The 17,795-nt window shown below is 36.6% G+C and overlaps 1 protein-coding gene across 3 annotated transcripts in view; it reads left to right on the top strand.

Moving 5' to 3' along the window:
* Window positions 1–17,488, top strand: part of LOC117399285 (brain acid soluble protein 1 homolog) — a 38,828-nt gene extending 21,340 nt beyond the window's left edge. Inside the window, exons 1-2 of one of the 3 annotated variants that reach the window (XM_033998376.3) lie at window positions 6,113–6,216; window positions 15,808–17,488. In XM_033998376.3, the coding sequence (XP_033854267.3) occupies window positions 15,819–16,571 (753 nt within the window). In that variant the 5' untranslated portion in view covers window positions 6,113–6,216; window positions 15,808–15,818 and the 3' untranslated portion in view covers window positions 16,572–17,488. Of the gene's footprint in view, window positions 1–6,112; window positions 6,217–7,897; window positions 7,965–15,807 lie in introns of those variants that run through there. The other 2 variants (XM_059023102.1, XM_033998375.3) reach the window with 2 other exon arrangements.
* The last annotated feature ends 307 nt before the right edge of the window (window positions 17,489–17,795 follow it).

Here is a 17,795-nt window from a genome sequence, read left to right as displayed (position 1 = left end):
GGCTGGCATAGCGTTTCAATTTAATGGATACTTATACCTGTTAGTTTGGCACTCTGTTGTAGCCCTTACTTTGATTACAAAATATAATACAATATGTTGTCACCTTTTTTGGACTCAGATTCGCAAGTGCACATATGTGACAGAGACAGAATGATTCTTGGTGATAAATCTCCCTACCGACCTGTGAGGGTGCTGTGTAAAGGGAACAGAGTGCCCTGGACTGGATGGCCTGACAATTCATTCCCAGGGTTAGGTGGAAGTTGGCCATCTAGAAAGGGGGCGGAGCCTACGGTACACCAAGTCATCGACCCGGAAGGGAAGTGATGTGGCAGCCGTGGATTGGAGGCTGGGTTGCCAGCTTTCCATTTTTTCCCAAACCGGACAAAACCAGCAATGCGAGCGAAGTGATGGGGGGAGGGGGGGTCGTGGTCGGGCTCGTGTTCGGGCTCGTGCTGATCACAAAACCTGAGAATGCAAGAATGCAAGCTAAGTGATCCGGGGGGGCTGTGTGTGATTTTTTTTCCTTGATCTGTTCCTTTGTTATGGTTGCGAAAGAACCACTGAAGGACCTTGAATTTGTATTGTGAGTGTTTTGTGTTTTGTTTGTTTACCGTATTAGTTGCACTGTTTGTACATTATAGACGGCTAACACATCTGGGAGCTGTCGTTTAAGACCAGCAATCAACCCGGATTTCACTGCACTGTTATTTCACAGATAATGTGTATCGCACCACTAAAATTCACTGCACTCACTCTGGACTTGTGATCGTGTTTGTGTTTGGTGTCGGGTTTGTATCGTGTGTATTATTCCGGGACTGAACCCCGTGTTTAAATAAACTGCGCAATACACCCAGTTCTCCTTGTTATTATTTACTGTTGTCAAGTGACATTGGATTACAAAAATAAATCATCATTTCACCAGTACTTTGTTGTCTTTCGTTGTATCAAACCCTGCATCATCTCAACACCAGTGTACTACCTACCACTTTGCCACAACATACTATTTTTTAATGTCAGTAAAACAAATGTAATCATGGTCTTTGTGCTTTTGTTAATTTAGACTAAGCAATGAAAGTACATAGGCCTCAATGCTACACCTATTGGCAGGTATTTTAGAATCCATTTACTACCATATCATTAACACTGCCAACAGCGTGCACCTCACAAAACCTTTTAGTGGAAATCAATTTGCATATTAAAGTAGCCCACATAACAATGTTTTGTCACTGTGCCCTTTCACTGACCTGATAAATGTTTGTTTTCCTGATCTAGTTCCTAGTAAGTTCTTACCAAACATGACATTTTGACTTCTCTGCCAATAAAGGGTTATTTCACACACATTTTTGGAAAGCAACCAAGATTTTTAAATATGTTTACAAATGTACTCATAATTTAAACAGAATAAAACCCATCATGCAAACATGTATTTTGATTTGATAAATAATGGTTTGTTTAGCAACATGGGTAAAGGTACATTTTCTGAAAATAATAAAACAATAACACCACAGCATATAAACCAGCTAAAAACAACGTACAGTTGTGAGTTCATCCTTTGCTCTTAATATGGTTTGCATACACACACAGTTAGTTTGGTTACAAAGGGCAGCGACAGCCGCACTAGTTAATCCTTTTCAGAGCAAGCATCGTGTGCGGTTATTAATTCAGTTTGGTTAGTTAATGTGCACTAACTGTGTGTGTGTATTTCAACCACACTAACACAATCACAGCTGGTGCTCATGGATTTCTGCGCAACTAATGATGTCATTATTTATCAGACATTTCCATGTGACAAACATGGCTAAAAATTATATATATATATATATATATATATATATATATATATATATATATATATATATATATATAGGTGCCTGATGAGCCAAGTTGATTTTGTAATATTGATGAATAGTAAATTCATAACAATGGTAAATAGTGCATACATATAATATACTTTTTTTATTTAACCAAAGTACAGTTGTATAATATTTTGTTGTAAGAAAAAAAAAATTGTATTTTTGGTTTTGCAACTTAAATAAAACAATTATGGAGAATTCGTATCCCCAAACACCACAGTGCGACCGCAACTCGTTTTTCCACCGATACCGAATGTCTCATCTGTGTGTTTAGCCACTCTCAGCTTGTCTTCGGGATGCATTTTGACTTTGAAAAATCACTGAAAGAGTTGGTGACTAAGGAAAAAAAAAACAATTTTAGGTAGTGTTGGGACAAATATTCGAATATTTGAACGAATATTTTTTTACATATGTTCGGATACAAAAATCAGATGTTTGTATTCGCTAGAAATGACAAAAATACGTTGCACTTATTTACTGCCTCACCAGAAGTTGCACGACAGTTTAAAAAATGGCAACTGAAAAGGAGCTCCATGTGATATGCGAGATGTAATATATATATATATATATATATATATATATATATATATATATATATATATATATATATATATATATATAAATGCAGAATCCACACAGCAGCATTTGAGCCTCTATTTAAAAGTTTTAGACAGTAAAAAGTAAACAGACTAAATTATGTGTGCGCACGCATAGTGATCTCTATGGAAAGCCATCTGGATCAAAACGGCATTGTGCTGCTTTAGAGCGATTCAGAATCTCATGGGACAGAAAAAAGGCAAGCACTTAATTCTGAAATGCCTCACAAACGTGCCCAACTTGCTAGAAATGTTGTGAAGTGATTTTTTTAATATATATATATATATATATATATATATATATATATATATATATATATATATATATATATATTGACTTTCTGTTATGTGGAATGTAATAAACGAGAACCAAAACGGTGAGTTTTTTCCCCCTTTGTTTTACAAAACACTATTTCCACGTTTGTTTTATTTGAAGTGTTTAAAGTTAAATTTCAGTATGTGTTTGCTTGTTCAGCTACAAAAAGGCACAAGTAAACCTCATGTTATTACTTTTTGAAAACGTGTCTATGGCCACGGTTTACTGTGAAGAAACGGCAAAGGCATGGAATGAAACTGTGCTATTTATTTTGGGAATAAACAAAACAATGTTTAACTTGAACTGCTATTTGACATCCTTTGCTTTTGTAGTTAATTCACTGGGGTAAAATAAGGCCTACACAATGTATTCATTACTCCTGGGTTAAGTGTATAGTGTAACATCTTGCTGTAAAATAAAGGCACACAAACGGGCCACGCCCCCTTGCCCCTGCTGCTATGCTATCTCTGCTTGCGTTCTGAGCAATATAATGGCATTTATTACTTTTTGAAAACTAACGAATATCAGAACAAATATTTCAAATATGAGCAAATATCCGAATATGAAAATCCTGTGTTCATGACAGCACTAATTTTAGTCAGTGAACAAAGTTTATTTATGCTGTTATATCAAAAACAGGACAAAAAATGAATTCGAAAATTTTGGTTTTCCTCGCCTCCCACCTTACAAAGGGTAACTAGTATTATATAGTATTGTATTTCATTACATTTTTACGGTGCAGTGGCAGGTGTAGGTTTTTCATGATATGGTTACTATAGTTTTCTATTAACAGTTGTGGAGGTATGTTACTAATATATTACTGAAGCAGCCATCTTCCTATGAGTGACATTCACTTTCTTTTAGAAGGATGTTTGAAGTTTCACTGTATCCTGTTCAGAAAATTTAAATGGTCCGCTTTTGCAGTACAGAGCCAAGGTGGGAGAAGAATTAGTGTAAATTTACAGGGCATGTACTGCATAGTAATGCAGCACATTAGTTACCTGGTGTAGCAGGGTAGCTGTTGCCAACATGGAGGAGACTCAGAAGCTGGAAAGCTGCAGTTTAAATGCTAAAGCACAAGTTTATTAATCCCACAGGGGGAACAAAACAATAATGAACAAACAAATACGGCACACGGGCCAAAATAAAGAGTCAAATACTTTCCTTCTCCGAACACCACCTCCTCACAGGGGTTTTTCTCCCTTTTTATACAGGTGGTCATTCCCCAATTAGCACCAATGATCTCATTAGGGAATGACCACACCTGTGATTGTTGGCACAGACAGCATTTAACCCCATCCCTGCCACACCCGGTAACGCTAAGCTAATTACCTAATTGTTACCATATCATTTTTTAGTTATGTACGCTCTTTAACTTACTGTAAAGTGAACAAAAAAAAAGATATGTGATTTTAAAATGCTTGAAAATACTCCTTCGTAGCTATTGGCATGCAAGCCAAGTAGATTTCAAATATTACTGTATTTCTATAACACCTGAGGGGATTTTTACAGTTCTGATGTCAACAACTGAAATTGGAACAGTGATCAACATGACTGAATTGCTGTCTGAATGTAGGGTTACCATACGGCTCCAGATTAACCGGACGCTTTGAGACAGACCGGGATTTCAAAATTCCCCCTAAACTGAAAGTAATTCACGTATAAATGAGCTCCACCTTTGCTGAGATTAATCCTGCTGTGGTGGAATTGCTTGGGCGCAGCAAACAATTCACACTGATCAGCTGCTTCTGATCAGATCTTAATGAACGAATAGCTAATTTATTGATAGAGCAACGAGATGATGATGCGATTGTATTTGCAGAATAATATGGGCGATTGAATTTTAACAAACAGAAAACAATAGCGACTGGCTGCAATTCATTCTTAGTATAATACAATTATTTGACGCGCATGCTGGTATTTAGGCACCATTCTTAATTGTAGCTAAGGATGGTTCATTTACACCTTCATTTATTTCAATTTAGGGGCAAGTTTGAAATCCCGTTCTGTCTCACAGCGTCCGGTGAATCTGGAGCCACATGGTAACCCTACTGAATGGGTTTAGCATTCAATACAGAATTGATTAGCAATTTGCAGTCATTGAGAAAAGCAGTCTTAGCAGTTTCGTTTCCAGAGGCTAATAAACCATTGTGAGCTTATTGGGGATGTTTTAAATGAATATGTGGCTGCAGTTAACCCATGATGACAACTGGCATGTCCTAGATGTCGTCTATAATTCCTGTTGAAACATAGTTTTTGCTTTTATTGTAGTAACGCTTTATTTTATGTGGCCTAAAGAAGTATGTATTGATATGCAGTTGGCCACTAATTAATATGACAAAGTCCAAAATACACCATTTCTGGTAGTTTAACAAATAGTCTTTATAAAAAACAAAAGCACTTCAGCAATTTCAGATATCTGCATGACAAGTATTGGCATCTTTACATTCAAATTCTGTAAAATATATAACTTATTAAAAGATATAGTTATTAATTGAAAACCATTACTCAGTAATTAAGCTGCATTATAAAGTCAACAGCCAGAAAAAGAGGAACTTAGATGAATTTTGTATAGTTTTTTTTATCTGTAGTGAAGGTTAATGCCCAGCCTACAAGTGATGGATTCTTTTGTTTGAACATTTTATTTTGGACTTCGTACCAGTTTATTTTGTTCCTGTTTTTGTGTTTGCATAAACATGCGCACCACCGCTTTAACTGCAGCTTTCTGTCTCTGGGTCTCTTTTAAGAAACCAGATGTAACATACGGGTTAAAAATCATCATACATGTCTGAAAACTGTAAAAAAAGCAAAAGGAGGACACACAAAATACTAAAGCAGGGGTGGGAATACTTTTGTCATGAACGACTATATAAAATAAGTTTGTTTTTTGATATGTATGCTGTGTATGAAACAATATATGATTCCATGGTATATCACAGTAAACTTTTATAAGAAGGGTAGGAATTATCACAATTTACAATAACAATGCATCAGATCTGAGGTAAGTCAAGTTGACAATTGAATTCATTCAGCTATGAATTCAAAATGTTCAAGTACTATTATCTGCTGTCAAGTACTAAATACACTTAACTTGAATGACCCTATTTTAAGTGGCACCGGCATGCAAATACAGTTTTTTTTTTTTGTCTTGACTGATCTCAACTATAAAAAACATTCCTAAACCAAAAATGCATTTCTATTTCATGTTACACACATACATTTGTTTAGGCAAACTAATTATGCAACCTTGTAAGGGAAGTTTATGTATTTTGTAAACCTGCCATTGCGAAACATTTCAAATGTCGACTTCATATTTTCAGTGTTATGGAAACTCCTTGGCTAAAATCTAACGGTACCCTATAATTTGATAGTGCGGTTTCCGTATTCCATGCAGAAGAGAGGTTGGAAGTTTGAATCCAAGCAGAAGATGTCTGTGCCATACAGAAGATAGGTAAATGTGTTTTTAGTTACTCCAAAAGCTCCTGCTGATCTGGAAAAGGTTTTCACGGGATGAGCTGATAAAATCTTGGCATATGACCCTGCTGAGCCCCTACTCGCAAAACTGTGTGGACACGGAGAGAAGAATATAAATAGGATCCTTTGTAGCAGGGTGTAGGATTTTGTTCTGTAGTTGGATGCAATGTTTGAAAACTCTCCATTTACAGGTTTTTACAGTCATTCTCTGCCAATAATGGCAGATGGAGAAAGCAACAGGATATATTTTATCAGGAGTCAAAATAACCCAGTGTTAGTAAATAAAATTGGTTGTCTAGTACTGTCGTAGACTGCCAACTTGAAGGTAAGTCTTACAATACTGAATTCTAAAACTTTTTTGAAAGTGTTCCTTAAATACCTGAATTGTCTTGCTTAATATTGGACTTTAATCATTGGATTTTATTCTTAGTGTTTAATTACCTCCTTCGGACTGAGCAATTGATTACTGGCAAAACATAGTATTTGGTTTTGTGGTAATTGTACAAATGATTTAATTTCTGTTTGATATTCAGTGGGTCTTTTCTACTAAGCCTGGCAATATGGTTCAAGCTAGTTACATAATGTAGCAGGGTTGTATATTAATTAAAATCATGAAATCATGCACAAGGTATAAGGATATTTTTATTTCAATATATGTTTATTAGATTGTAGTTTTGCAATTGTGTTTATTTTTACCTTGGGTATACAGCAGAGGTTCTAAATTTGTCTTAAAACAGTCCGACGCATTTGTTTAGGTCAGCTAGCGCTCACAGTCTTAATCTTTGCTGTTTGTTTTTTGGGCTTGTGGTGGGGGTGGGGAGCACATTTAGTGTATGCACAAGTAGAATGCCCATTTTATGTTAATCTAGACATAATTTAAACATCATTCACTGTTCTTCCTAGTGGGTTTGTGTATTAGATGTACTAGTTTGTTTGAACACTTACAGTAACATTTGCCTATATATATATATATATATATATATATATATATATATATATATATATATATATATATATATATATATATTGTGAGACAGCAGGGAGGGGATTAAATCCTCCCTGCAGAAAAACATGTGCATAGGCACATTTTTGCTTTGTTTTGTTAATTGTTTTATTGTTAATTATCACCTGCACCTGGCTATTATTGAAAATTAGAGCCAGGTGCAGGGTTTATATGGAGAGCAGTTAGTCTGCTCATGGCTGCTGATGTGTGTGTAAGCCCGACTGGGCTGGTGCGTGCGTGCGTGCGTGCGTGCGTGCGTGCGTGCGTGCGAGCGAGCGACCGTAAAACAAAGGAAAGGTAGTGTGAAGACTTTTCGTGTGTGCTATTTTGTTACAGGTAAACAGCTTAGCTGTCCTGTCTTAGTTTAGGTTCCTGTTTTGTTTAGTTAGTGTTTGTTTTGTTTATTTTTGTTTTTTGTATTGTTCATTAAAAATAGCGCATCCACGCTTTTAAAAATCCATTTGTGTGTGTTGTGTCAGTGTTTTAAAGGGGCAACGAACCGTGGTGAGGGGCGATTCTTTTACAATATATAGTAGTACTACAGGGAGGGGGTTAAATATCCTCCCTGCTTAAAGAATGTGTGTTTATTACATTATTATTTGTTAATTTAATTGTTTAATTATCACCTGCACCTGGTATTTAAAGAAAGCAGTCAGTCTCTTCAGGGCTGCTGACGAAGGAAGAGCCCGGTCATGAACTGTAGAGAGAAAGGTATTGAAAAGGTAATCGCGCTTTACAAACGTAGTACCGCAAAGTGTTTGTTTGTGCATTTGTGAATTGTTTTTGTGTTTTATGGCAGGTAAACAGCTTAGCTGTCCTGTGAGTCAGTCAAATAGAGATGTGCTATAGTAAATCCAGGTAATAGACGAATCACTAGGATGGGCTTAAAGTACTATTTGAGTTATGTCTGGTGGAGATCTATAAGAGTCAGTAGATTATGGAGAAACTTAAATTGGGCTATCAGAATGCCTCTTACAAACAGGGGCATTCATTAAACATGAGTTTTATGAATACCAGATGAACTTTCATTGAAGCCTTTTTAAGACACAATTAAATGATAAACAAATTTGACTTGATTTACTAATATTTTATCTGGTGGAAAGTTTGCTCCACGTTTTAGGAAGCGGTATAAAAATAAGAATTTTCAGATTTGAATTGGAAAGGAACCAACAAGGAATTAATACAATTTGAAAAAGATGTCAACAATATTAAATCTGCTCACGTTGAAAATGGCTACAAGTTCTAGTTGCATTACATTGTTTGATGTACAAGTTTCGAAAGCAGGGCATTGATGACCACTTTGTACAGAAAATGTACTGAAATAGTCTTCTAAATGCATCTAGTTATCATCCATTGGTGTTGAAACATAATTTGTCATTTTAAGAATAAGACGTTTCTGAAGAAGCCTTTGTATTGCAATCTGAAATATGAAAGGATATAAACATACCTGGATTAATAATGCATTGTTGAAATGTAAGTCTTTAAACCGGGATCCGTTACTTCAACCTCATACCAATCGTAAAAAACAAACACAAACTTTTGTTTCAATTTATACTCCCATTTCTGAAATAAGAGCTATAATTCAGACACATTGGCATACTATATTGTCTAGTGATCCTAAATTTTGCTCTTTACTTTTAAACTGATAAGAACAGATACTACACATGATCTTAGCCAAGCGATGCTCTTTACTTTTAAATGAGAAAAAAGACATCTGTAACATAACAGATATCTGTAATTAAACGTGTCTGCATTTTTTTTTTTTAGCATTATTACCGCAAGGTCATTTTTACATGTTATAACTGTGCGTGTTGCAATGCTATGATTAAAAGCGATACAATTACACATCCTAAAACTAATATGCAATTCAAAATAAGGGAGAGCAATACATGTGTCAAAGTATGCTGTGTACTTGTTGAAATGTCCTTGTTGCCTTTGCTTTGTTGGCAAGACAATCAGGGAACTTCCAGGTCACATATGGAAAAACAAGAATGCAATTAGAAACAAGGATATAAAATCACCGGTCGCAAGGCACTTTAATGAACAACAGCACAAAGTTTGTACTCTCAAATCTATGGAAGGTGACAAACTTCTGTTACAAACTGAATCGCCTAGTGGTATGAATGAAGGGCTATTTACTCTTTTTCTATAATTGCCTGTTTAATTAATTCTAAAGTTGTATATTGTTAGTATGTCTGTATGCTTTTGTGTGGTTTTAAAAACCAATGTTATTTTTTCAAAAAAAAAAAAAAAATGTACTTCGAACTTATTTTTTAATGCTTGCTAGTGTGAGTGCTAATAAGTACTCTGGCAGTGGGATCCTGTGCAGGGGAATTGCCAAATCCCTCAAAGCTGGAAGTGCAATCATTGTATACAGTGGACGCTTGCTGACAGGAGCTTGGTCAAGGCCAGCAGCTTTAGGGGAAAGGTAAACCAGTTGTAAACAGAAGCATTTCCTTTAGTTCAACTTCCTTTGGATCCATTGGAGACCACTAAACATTGGTGGCTTTAACTCCTGCTAATCTGTAATACCTTGTGAATTAACCAATTGGAAATTCTACCAATTGCCAGCACTTGTTCAAAAATTTAAAAAATCACTATTTAAAGTCCCATTGTTGTAAATTTAAATCTAAATGTTTATTGACTACCTTGTTAAATTAATCTAAGTTATCTGCGCTGGAATTATAAATACCGTACCAGCTGGTTTCCAGATAGAAACCAGGTAATGTGCAGTTCCAATAACATGTCTTTCTGGCCATCAGCAGTTGATAAAACTGTTAAAAACAGAACTGAGCACATTTATTTTAGAAGGATATTTAGCCTAGATAGGGATTATTTATTTTTTTTATTTAGTAGTCGCCAATTTTTTTTTTTGAATTATTTTCTCCCAATTTAGAATATCCACGTTTTACTTAAGCTCAGCTCACCGCTACCACCCCTGCGCTGACTCGGGAGCGGCGAAGACGAACACACGCTGGACAACGCAGTTTTATGTTTTAGGCCGTATCTCTGGAAGTGTTTTGTGATCAGTGTATCAGCCTGAGTGTGTCATGCCCAATTTCAGATAAATCCTTAAAAATATATATTTCTGGGTGTATGTCACTTTAGATAATCAAAAACGCATGCAGTTCTGCGCTGCATTAGGATACAGGTTCCAGGGTGGGCTCCCTGGATAGCGAAGACCATTGGACAGCAAAAGAGACCCCCCTTGCACCAGTGGTTGCAGAGTTACAGGCTCAAATAAAAGCCCACCACCAGTCCCTTTCATCTCTGTGACACGAAAAAACACATTTTCAGGTATATCTCTGGAAGCATAGCACCTAGACACTCTGTTCAAAGTGATTTGTGATCAGAGTAGCAGCGTGAGTGCAGCATGCCCAGATTCAGCTCAATCCTTAAAAAAAAAAAAAAAAAAAAGTATTTTTGGGTATATGTCACTTTAAAGACATGCTTTATAATGGTGTCTATAATCCCAATGTCAAAACTTTGTCAAAAACACCTTCGGGGAAAATGCCAGCCAGGGGACACTGTTACAGGAAAGAGAAAACCTCAGGCCTGACTCTTCTGCCCATCTCAGTGACGTTATGGAAATAAGCTAAACAGCATTTATTTTACAAAAACTACAAAAGATAAAATTCTGATATTCATGGTGTTGTGTTTGGAATTACTATTTAATAAAAAAAATACACAAGGTATTTTTAATAATAACTGACATCAAGCATATAATTCATGTCTCTAAAATATGTAAGAGAAGTTTAATAATAATTGTCTCTGGATTGAGTCTAACATGTTTCTAATTATTTAGCCAAAAAATATAATTCATTTGTACAGGGTGCTGCCTGTCTCGCTGTGAACACCATTCAATGCATTAATGAACACCTACGGACCCCATGTGTGGCTCATGGGGGACCACATAGACTATTCAAATGTGTCTGATGTGTCTTGATTACACTTATTGAATGCACTGATTAAACTCAAATAGGGGGGAGGGGCTTATCAAATTCAACCTCTGTCTCAGCAGCGAATGCATGCACCCACACGGCAGATGGCTACTCTGTCACCAGCATTAATAACCTGTATATTTCTAAACAAGGGGTTTAGGGGAGCTACCTAATACGAGCTGAATCTCAAAAGAATAATTGTGTGAATATAGTAATTGTTACAGCTGTGTATAATGGTATTAAAACAGGATTCATTCATCCGGCTTTTTACATATCCGCACTTACTCTGGTCCCACCACAGTCAGATATGCGACGGATTACTGTACTCTGTTACAAACTGTACAGTATGCTGCTTACTAATGGGTTAAAAGAATGGAGGAAACAGGATGTTGAACTTCTCAGAGAATTACTGGAGTTTTTTGGTGTTTTTTTAAATATTCTCTATGGCAGGAAGTCATTGAGAAGTATTGTAGCTACTATGATCATTTTAGGTTTAACCACTGAAATTTTTTGAAAATGACTTTAAATGATGTACATTTTTAACATGTGGTTTTGCCACCTGCTGCCTGCAGTAAACAAATGCAAATATTTATCAAAACAAGTTAATAACTTTTGTTTGGTTGTTTTGCACTGTTGCATTTTGCATTTTTCCATTGCTACCAAATTACTAATTATGTTCTCGCCACAAGTTGTTGGGTAATCCAGAACCTTTAAACAGTGGCTTGTCAGGAACTTGCGTGTCGCTGTTTTTTGAAAATGATTAAGAAAGCATGTGATTGCCAGGAAATTGACAGCAGTTTAATTTGTGAATACAGAAGTAGAAACAGACATAGTTAATTCAGATGTAGATACCTCTGGTATAAAGTAATTGTTGTAGGGTGTTACTTATGGTTTATTTATTGTTATATATAGTATTAAACTAATAATACAGTGTCATGCAGTTTGCTGAATGCTTAGTATTTGTAGTTGTGAGTAATTTAACAAAGATAATACCAAGTCAAATACAGGTTCCAGCTAAGGACAGTTGCTTCCTGTATGTTTTTGTAATTTCCTCTTTAACAGTTGCAGTTCTTAAGTATATTTCAAAATATTTATTAGGAACACTAGTTCATAAACTACTGAAGTGAAAATGACTGTATAAATAGTAACACAAGATTGACACATAATCACAATTTTCTGACATCTGAGGGGAAATAGGTCTGATAATCCTTAGGGGAAACCAGGAAAACAATTTGGACTGAAAAGTATTTAGGTTTATTAATTGCCCAGGTCTTGTGCTGTAAGTGAATATTGATAGTTATGGAAGTTTAGTTTTGTTGTGCTTATCTTTGTTTTGTGCACGTTTCACCTTTTCTTGGATGTAATCTTTAGTCTCTTGCGTTTGAAAATTTAAAATCGTTATAGATCTCCCTTGCATCCAAACACCTCAGTTTTCTTTACTATACATAACAAACTTTGCAGTAAAAACCAGTTATTTCCTCTGATGTAATTTCCTGGTGCATTAAAAAAAGTCCCCTAAAAACTGTGTTTTCCTCAGAGCAGAGCACACCCCATCCAGACCAGAGTGTTGTGGGGAGCTGTGCAAGAATGCCTCCATTTTAACAAGAAATAAAAGCACTAATATATCACTACTGTAGAATAATTTGTTTTATTTTAAATACCACTTTGATATACTCATTTTGCCATATACTGTATATTGTGTAATGTTAAGGTAATTATTATGGAGCTTGTTAGCTAGACATGCAGGTGCATTTTATTTTAATTTTATTAGATTGTAGCGTTTTTTGTTTGTCACATACAAGCTAAAAAATAGTTATTTGTAAAGTACATTGTGGTCTGTGGTTTTATGTAGCCTATACCTTATGCTAGAAAAATATTGTAACGACCCAGGCATTTGCGCTGCAAAAGGGACTTGTTGACTGTCCTGTTTGTTTGTCCTTTATGTTTGTTTCACATGTTGTACTGTTTTGCTGTGCCACGCCACGAGCTAACAAGGGTAGGGGGGAGTGTTGGTTGCCTGTCTGGGCTCACCAATCCTGGACATGCATTTGCACCCCCATTATGCTGACATGAGATTGGGGTCCAAATGGCATGACTGGTATTGGTGAGGGCGGATGGAAGGCGCGGTTTAGAAATAGATAAATAAAAGTGCATGCCTGAGCGCGGGGAGGAGAGTTGGAAAGTGAGTATGTGACCGACCGGGAGGTTGCCCGAGTAAGAGTGACAAGGAGATAGGTTCAATTATTTTATTTGACTTGATTCACGGCAGACAGTGGTCAGTATTTGTTACAGTGTAAAAAAAAAATAAACCACTTGTTGAATCGTCCTACCTGTGCGGTCTGCTTTATTTTACACGCAACGCTACAGTATGTATCCTGTTTCATCAAGTGGTTTATTGTGTAAATATTTTCTTTTAAAATAAATTACTACAGTATTTGCTGTTTACAATCATATGTACACACAAATCATATAGACTATACAGCCAGAGTAATAGCGTGTTGTAGTTTCCAAGATGTTTCGCATGTTCTAGTGACACGTCTAGGCAGTTTTGACTTGGTCCAGAAGCATTTTAAACATTTTGCATTTGGTCCAGCTTTCACCCACTCCCTCCAGTACATTAACATGTTCAGGTGCTTTTCCCAATGAATTAAGTTACCTGTGGTCACTTGTAACCACTGGGTCCTCATAATCGCAAAAGTAAGAACGTGAATAAGAGTTGATGAACTGGTTAAAATATTTGTATAAATGTATCAGATTATAGCCAAATCTATTTGAAGTGTCAGTAAGAGGCTGGGAGTGTATTATAAACGTCAAAGACAAACGAATGGACAGACATGATTAGGCAAAACTGTGAAAAAGAAATGCTGACAAGACATTGCCAGTACAGGTATGTTTCTGTCAAAGAGCAACATTACAGTTACCGCTAGCAGTTCAAATTACCCTTCCTGTTAATAGGCATAACTGTTCTCACTGTAAAATAGGTGAATATGTACTCACTGCAATATTGTATAATGGCAATTTACTGCAGAAGCATATGCACTAATTAATTGCAGTTGTGTCCTCCAACTGGATGATTGGTATTCATTTTAACTTTACATTATATTTCAACTACGTGCATTTTTTTAAATAACAGGATTTCTGCATTGGTTTCTAGTTGCTTTGAATCCCTTAGCAACAATTGCTAGAAGTAACACTGAATTGCCATACTTTAACTTTATAGTGGGGGTAATTCGTTTTAGAGGTAATTCCTTTTGGCCTCGCCCAGTCCTCTGAAGTCCTGAGGCTGAAAATGTGTTTACTTTGCGAGAGCAGGGTGATGTGTTATCGTTTTAATGTTTAAACTGTCAAAAGTCAGAGCAATACATTGGAGTAAGGGAAGACTTGTACGCAATGATGGTAAACGTTTTTTGTTAAATTGTCAGACCTATATATATTCCCTTTAACCCTGAACATTTACATCTGAATTAAATAAGGACTGAATGCTAGCATCTTGTAACTGCCATTAAAGTAAGATTTCAAATATGTGGAATTTACAGTAAATTAATGCTGTATCTTTAGGGATTCATGTTGTAATTTCACAATGTGCAGTACTCATGGATAATATCAAGAGACTAATTTAGTTTTAACTGTCCCTTTCTGAAACAATTTCCACTTGCAAACAAATGGGATGCATAGTCTATGGTGCCCAATCGAAGAAAAAAAAAAAAAACCTATAAAATGCATTACAACATTTTCGTGCCAAGTACCAGTTGATTTTCTCTTCAAGAGACATAACCAGCGTCGTTCTGTACTTTTGCTTCTTATGTTTGTGTGAAATATAAACAGTTGAAAACATAATACTGAAATGTCAACACTCAAGCGACATGTCATTCTCCACAGTTTAGTACATTTGATCACTGGGGATACCACTGCAGGATTTGTCTACTAAGTAAAGCTTGTGGATAAAACTGTACTGCAATTGTGGTATGCATGACTGGCACTGCATCTTCAACTTCTGTTATTTGTAGTCATAACAGATGCTCCAGGGCCCAAAGAGAAAACAATTTAAATCGTATGACAGTTAATACTGGTTTTAGTAGCAGAATAATATAAACCAACCACCACAACTGGCACCAACTGTCTTTTCAAAGGGTTCACTACTCGATACTCAATTGAAAAGTCATGCTTTTTGTTACCTGGGCAACTATTACTAAAACATATTGCCACATAATTAGAAACAGTATTATTTAATCATATTTCACTTGGGGTTTGAGATCTGTCCTCTAAATCATTGCAGGGTGAGCAATAAAAAAAACAACATAACAACAAGTGTTCTGGCTTTTCTGTTCTGTACCCCATCATAGATCATTTGACAATGTGGGCAATAATCTTTACACTATCAGTGCACTAGAGAGGCCATTTTGAAAAGAGCTTTGAAACAGACTTTAAAGTTACAAGTGTAAAAAATTGTCAGGATGTTAACAATGAAAATAAAAATTACAGGTACGTTATTTAAACAGTTGCAGCAACACGTGGGGACCCCACTACTTATTCTTTAACCCAAATAGCATTAAACAGGAACTTTCTCCTTGAAACTATAGACTTTTTCACAGTGTGTTGATTGGGTTATTTTCTTTATTTACAGAGACAAGGAACATGGGAGGCAAGCTGAGCAAGAAGAAGAAGGGCTATAATGTGAACGACGAGAAAGCAAAAGACAAGGACAATAAGGCTGAAGGGGCAACAGCAGAAGAAGGAGAGGCACAGAAAGAGAACAAGGAGGAGATCCCGGCAGCAGCGGAGACTAAAGAAGGAACAGATGAGAAAACAGATAAAGACTCCAAGCCTGATGCCAACCAGACAGATACCGAGGCCGAGAACAAGGATGAGCCATCTAAGACTGAGGGAGAGAAGACAGCCGCCAATTCTGAGCCAAAGGCTGAGCCCCCTCAGAGTACAGAGCAGGCTATACCCAAGCAGGAAGAGCAGAAGTCGGCAACTCCTGCAGTATCTCCACCAGCTAGCGAGGTCCCTGCCCCTGCCCCTGCTGTTTCAGAGCCTAGTGCAGATGTGAAAGCCCAAGCTCCTGCACCACCCATTGCAGTGAGCAAAGCAGAAGAGAAGAGTGCCAGTAAGGATGAGGTCCAGGCCACAAAGACTGAGGCCCCCACTGCTCCAGTAGCCCAGGAAGCTAAAAGTGAGGCACCAGCCCCAGAGCCAAAGCCCACGGAAACAGCTCCTGCTGCCGCTGCCACTGCCTCAGCCCCTCCTCCCAAGGAGGCCACAGCCAAGGAAGTAGCACCTAGTTCAACCCCTGTAGCCACCGACAGTGCCGTCCCAGCACAGGAGGTTAAAGCCATAGAGGTTGATCTTGCTAACCAGGATAAAACCGTAGCAGTTCAAGAATAATGGACAGCCTCTTTTAAACCAGCATTCGTTTTTTCTGCTGTACAAACGAACTTGATCAAAGTCCGTTTTACCCACACCACCTTTCATGTCCAATGGAATATCACACCACCCCCTCAGCCTGAAGTTTCATCAGGAAATGTCTCAGTTCACAAGAAATCATTGTATTTCCTGGACTCTTGTGTTGCAGATGCCTGAAAAGGAAATGGAAGAGGTAGAATCTACTAATCGTATATGCACTCTGCCAGTCCCATTAAGACCCTTAAGGTTTCTATGTTTTCATCTCTGCCTGTTGGGTCAGTGCTAAGGCAATCAGTTATTGTGTTTTTTGTATTGTTACTTATGTTTTGTCTGCCTGTTTTATACAGGTAATAACCATCACTTTCAAACACAATTAGAACGAAAGCATTCCAGTCTTACAGTGCCAATCTGAAAGTAGAATTTGTCTCTCTTTCTCTTTCTTCCTATGACTCCAGTGTCTTTAATTTGGGTCATATCGACCATATATAGTCTACTTAGATTTATCTATCTATCTATCTATATATATATATATATATATATATATATATATATATATATATATATATATATATATATATATATATATATATATATATATATAATATAATATAATCTATCTTGCTCTTTGTTTCTGTCTCTTTCTCCTTCTATCTTGACAAGTTAATGCATGTCCGTGGTTGGGTGCACCTGTAGTTCTGTCTTTCGGTCAAGTGGAAATGGAAAAAAATAAATATAAAATGTCTGCATTCATTGCCATTTCAGACTCTCTTCCATACCGTGTCACTGACACCACCCCAGCACTCATTGATACAAAAGTAAAAAAAAAAAAAGAATTGTAATATGGATGCATTAAAATTCTATGTAACTGTATAAATGGTGCAACAGTAATAAAATGTAAGAAATTAAAAAAAAAAAAAAAAAAAAAAAATGGAGGCTAGTAATTCTTTCTGTTAATGTTTTTTGTGAGGGCGTTAGGTCTACACAGACATGTTTCCATTTGAACTGCCACTGTCTGAATAGAAGATGTGGAGCTGCCTGATGTTAAGTAAGGTTCCAATAGCTCCCAACACTGATTCAGGTGCTTGTACACGGAGTAAATGCATGGCAACTCAAGGCAAGTCACGCTCCACCGCGGTTATCCTGCAGTGCAGCTTGAAGTGTAAACTTATTATTTTCCAGAGAATTTAATGGGCTGCTTACATTTGT

This window comes from Acipenser ruthenus, chromosome 4 (assembly GCF_902713425.1).
Source record: "Acipenser ruthenus chromosome 4, fAciRut3.2 maternal haplotype, whole genome shotgun sequence".
Lineage (NCBI taxonomy): Eukaryota > Metazoa > Chordata > Actinopteri > Acipenseriformes > Acipenseridae > Acipenser > Acipenser ruthenus.
Note: the sequence above shows the minus strand (reverse complement) of the source record. Positions and strands in the feature narration are given on the sequence as shown.